This window comes from Tetrao urogallus (assembly GCF_951394365.1).
Source record: "Tetrao urogallus genome assembly, chromosome: 23".
In the NCBI taxonomy this organism is placed as follows: Eukaryota; Metazoa; Chordata; class Aves; order Galliformes; family Phasianidae; genus Tetrao; species Tetrao urogallus.
In genome coordinates, this window is record NC_136836.1 from 2,342,390 (window position 1) to 2,347,118 (window position 4,729).

The window sequence follows — 4,729 nt, forward strand, 5'->3', positions numbered from 1 at the left end:
ACATCCACCACCCTTTGGGCTGCACCCAAAACTCAGCATTCCTTCACCCCCCCACCTGAATCCCATGGATCTCCCTTCCTTTTTCTCTTGCCCGTCGTTCCCCATTGCAAAAGTGGGGGGATTTGGGGGGGGGGGATGGGGTTGGTGCAGGTGCACTCAGCAGGGTCTGCAGGTGTGGGGTGAGGACATGGGTGACTCACAGGCCTCGCTGCCACCCTCCTCCCACGATATCCTCCCAGGGAGGCGGTGAGGGTGGCTGGGGGGGGGGGGGGGGGGGGCACGGCCTGCCCCATAACCTCCCCCATCCCCACACATGTGGGGCACTGCGGCTCCGAGTGGGGAAACTGAGGCTGAGGGGGATGGGTGCGACAAGGGGGTGGGCAGATCTGGGGGGGGTGGGGGGGTGGCTCTGCTTGTACCCCCCTCCATCCCCACCATGCTCAGCTCCCACCTTCCTCCCCCCTCATCCCACACAGCCGCAGGATGTGGCTTTGCCTCTTTCCACCCACAGACACCCTTAAAACGCCCCCCCCCCCCCCCCCAGCACCCCTTTGGCCCACGCTGCCCACCCAAAATCACCCCAACCCCAGCATGGGTGAGGGAGGGAAGCACCCACACAAACCCCGCCTCCAAACTCACCCCTCCATCGGCCTCAAATCACCCGAATTCACCCCAAAAAGGGCCGAATCCCTTCCCCCCCCTCCCCCGGAAAGCTGCGTCCCATGGAAAAAGATGGGGCGAAGGCACGGCGTTATCGCGGCCCCATCGACCCTAATGAGGCAGCTTTATTTTTAGCAGAGGTGAAAGGCAGCTCGCCCGGCGCGGAGCATTTTCCACTCGCATCTGCATTTGTACAATTTGGGTTTCCTGTCGTGTGGTTTTCGGCTCTTTTCGAACCTGAATTGTTATTTCTTTCGCTCGGCAGAGAGAACCCTTCGCATCTCCTCTCGGTATAAATAACGCTGCAGCCCCTCCCAGAGCTGCATTCGTCCCCAAACCCCCCCCCCACAAACCCCAAACCCCCTTAAGGCAGAGATGGGGGACGCGGCAAGGGTACGACGGGCAGCAAAGTGTGGGGTGGGGGGGTGATGGGGGTGCAGGGATGGGGGGCAGTGGGTTTGTCCCCCCTCCCCGCTTCCTGTGACGCAGAATTTCCATCCGGCCCAGCAGGTGCCAGGTGAGGGGCAGCGGGGTGGGGGCTGAGACCCTTTGGCCCCCGTCCCCCTGAGCACCGCAGCTGGGGATGAAGATGCTCGTATTTGAGTGCTCAGCCCCATCCGTCACCCCGTGTGCCAAACCCCACCACGAGCCGGGGGCTCACGCAGGCTACAGGTCTCGTGTCCACATCCCTATCCCTGACCCCATCCCCATCTCCGTCCTCATCTCTGTCCCCATCCCCATCCCTATCCATGTTCTGTCCCCATCCCTGTCCCCATTCCCATCCCTTTCCCTGTCCCCATCCCTACCCCTGTTCCCATCCCCATCCCTGTCCCCATTCTGTCCTCACCCCTATCCCCATCCTGTTCCCACCCCTGTCCCCATTTGGTCCCCATCTCTGTCCCCATCCCTGTCCCCATTTGGTCCCCATCTCTGTCCCCATCCCTGTCCCCATTCCCATCCCTCTCCCCATCCCTACCCCTTTTCTCATCCCCACCCCTGTACCCGTTCTGTCCCCACCCCTGTCCCCATCCCCACCCCTGTCCCCTCGCCCCCCCGGTCCCCAGCTCAGCTCTCAGCACACACAGGCGGTGCCACAGCTGCAGGCCAGGTGCCGGGGCCGGATGCCGACCTGCCCTCGCTTTCTCTCCTCTTTTATTTTGTTGTTTTGTTCATTCTCCACTGACCCGGGAACTTCACTTTCTAAACAAGAGGTGCCATCGCACCCCCCACTCCCTTCCCCCTCCTCCAGCCCCCTTTTTTGGGGACGTACTGCTCAGCCGCCCCATGCTGGGCTCAATTCCAGCCCTGCGACGTGGGACAGCGTGGGGACAGCAGCCCGGCCGTGTGTCCGTGCGTCCGAACGTCCCGTGTCACACCGTTGCCCCCTCCCCCCCCCACCAGCACAGGACATTACCACCGTCCTTTCTCATCCCCTCACCGTCCCGACGGTTCCGTGTGTTGTGTCCGTGTCTCCCCGCACGCAGCCCCGCGTCCCCCTGCGCGTGAGAACCGCGGCGACAACGGAGCTGGGACCCCCGCATCTCCCACCCGCTAAGAACCCGCGCTGGTGCCGCCCTCTGGTGGCGAACATCGGAACTGCACCCCCCCAACGGAACCCAACCCCACAGACGGTGACCCACCGCCCCCCAGCATCAGCCCCACGGCTATGGACCCCCGCCCCCCATCACCCCCCAGCCCCACAAACACGGACCCCCCAGCACTGTCCCCTGCCCCCAGGCACACGTGGGACAGCACAGGACCGGGTGATGGAGGGGATGCAGCTTTAATCTCCCAGCAAGGAGCTTGGGTGGCACTGCGGGGACACGGGGACATCGTGCTGGGGATGCACGGTGAATTCAGGGCACAATGGGGCAGGGGACCCCGGTGCCCTTCAGGCCGCAGTACCCCCGGGCACTTTGTGCAGGTACTGCTGGTGGTGGTCCTCGGCGTAGTAGAAGTCACCTGCTGGCTCGATGGTGGTGGTGATGTCCCCTCGGTGCTGCTGGCTCAGCTCCTGGCACAGCCCCACGGTGGGGACAAGTTGGGGACACCGGGACAGACCTCTCCATCCCACTGCCCCATAGCGTGGCATTGCCATAGCGGGGCTTTGCCCCACACCTGAGACAGGGGATGGCAGCCTGTGTTCCCGGAGAGGTGTCCCAATGTCCCCAAGAGAGGTCCTGCTGTCCCCAAGGGGGGGTTCTGGTGTCCCCAAGGGGGGTCCCCACGTCCCACCTACCTGCTGGTAAGCATCCCTGCTGCGGAGCGCGGCCGCCTGCTGCTGGGGGTTCAGTGTGAGGATGATGGAGCGGTACTGGGTGCCCACGTCCTCCTGCTGCTGCATCCCTGGGGGACAGCGCCGGGGGGGTTATGGGGCACCAATGACCCTGACAGGCACTGTGGGGCCTCAGCTTATGCTGATGGAGATGGGGAAACCGAGGCACAGGGAAGGCAGAGGCTGCAAAATGGGTTTACGTGAGCACTGAGGGATGGGGGTGCAAAGGAGTTCGGATGGGGCTGGTGTGGTGGTTGGTGTTGAACTGCCTGGCCAGGGCTCCAGAAATGGCACCAGGGCTGAAGTCCCATCCTCATCCCCATCCCATCCCATCCCATCCCATCCCATCCCATCCCATCCCATCCCATCCCATCCCATCCCATCCCATCCCCATCCCCATCCCCATCCCCATCCCAACACATCCCATTTCCATTTCCATCCTATGTCAATCCCCACCCCATTCCCATTTTATCCCATCCCAATCCCATCCCATTCCACTCCCATTCCTATCCCACCCCAATCCCATTCCCACACCCATCCCATCCCATCCCATCCCATCCCATCCCATCTCACCCCATCCCATCTCTCTCCCATACCCTGTGTGGGGTCGTGGTTCTCCCAGAAAGCCTTCAGCAGTTCCTCGTAGCTGATCTTGTTGGGGTTGAACACCACCCGCACCACCTCAGCGTGCCCCGTCTGCCCTGCAGGGACACTCCAGTCCCCTCCACCCCAAAGTCCCCCCCCTTCTGGGGACCGAGGGGACAGAGGGACAAACCTCCCCACCCCACAGAAATCCCACACCCAAATCACAGGGGCACCAAGGTAAATGACAGCCACTATGGGGACATTTTGGGGACAGAACCCCCCGGTACCTGAGCGCACTTCCTCATAGGTGGGATTGGGGGTGAAGCCCCCCGCATATCCCACCTGGGTAGAGAAGACCCCCGGCATCTCCCAGAAGAGCCGCTCCACTCCCCAGAAGCAACCCATGCCTGCGGGGAGGGAAGGGGGGAGGAAGGCAGTGGGGTGAGCCCACAGAGGTCATGGGGTTCCCAATTTGGGGCTGGGGGCAGCACTCACCAAAAATCGCCGTCTGCATCTCAGGGGGGAACGGAGGCAGCGTGGGATTCCCGGTGACGGCGTGAGTGGCTGCGTAGGGATGGGGGTCAGGGCTCCCCGGAGGGGTCGCATCTCCTCTCCCTGGGATTTGGGATCTGGGACCCCCCAACCCAACCCCAAGGAACCCTCTGGGTACCCTCCACGTGCAGCCGCTCTGCTCTGCCTGCCAGAGCCGCGCTGGGGCTGGGGAGCGCCTGGGGATCCAGCATGGCCACCCCAGAGCTGTGCTGTGCCACCGCTGTGACTTTGGACTGGGCTGAGCCCTGGCACTGGGAGCACTGGGAGCACTGGGAGCACTGGGAGGGACGGGGCACCGCAGGCAGAGCCAGGAGCTGTGCGAGCACACGGGGCTACAAAAAGGGCTGATGTGTGACATGGGGACGGAGCTGGGGACAGCGTGCGTGTCTTGTGCGCATGGGGCTGCCGTGCCCTCCTTCCCTTTGGGGACAGCGGGGTTTTCGTGCCCTGTTGAGGGGAATGGACGCAGCACGGTGGCTGTTGCACAACCCCTACAGACAGCAGAGAATCCATCGCATGGGGCAGTGGACCCAAACCGGGTCCTCTGTCAACCATTAATGTGCCCCGGGGTCACCGTGGGACAACCCAGCGCCCTGTACCCCATGCAGGATTGGGGTCTGGAGCCCAGCCCCAGCTCCCAGCAAAGAAGGAGAAGGG

General features: G+C 63.4%; 1 protein-coding gene across 1 annotated transcript; it reads right to left on the reverse strand.

The window, feature by feature from the left end:
• Positions 1 to 2,516: 2,516 nt before the first annotated feature.
• LOC306954940 (peptide methionine sulfoxide reductase MsrA-like) lies at positions 2,517 to 4,263 on the reverse strand (the record flags this gene model as incomplete). The annotated part of the gene is given in 7 exon segments (XM_079546148.1): positions 2,517 to 2,563; positions 2,566 to 2,674; positions 2,900 to 3,006; positions 3,532 to 3,636; positions 3,808 to 3,927; positions 4,016 to 4,084; positions 4,191 to 4,263. Coding segments are annotated over 7 exon segments (630 nt in total).
• Between the last annotated feature and the right edge of the window lie 466 nt (positions 4,264 to 4,729).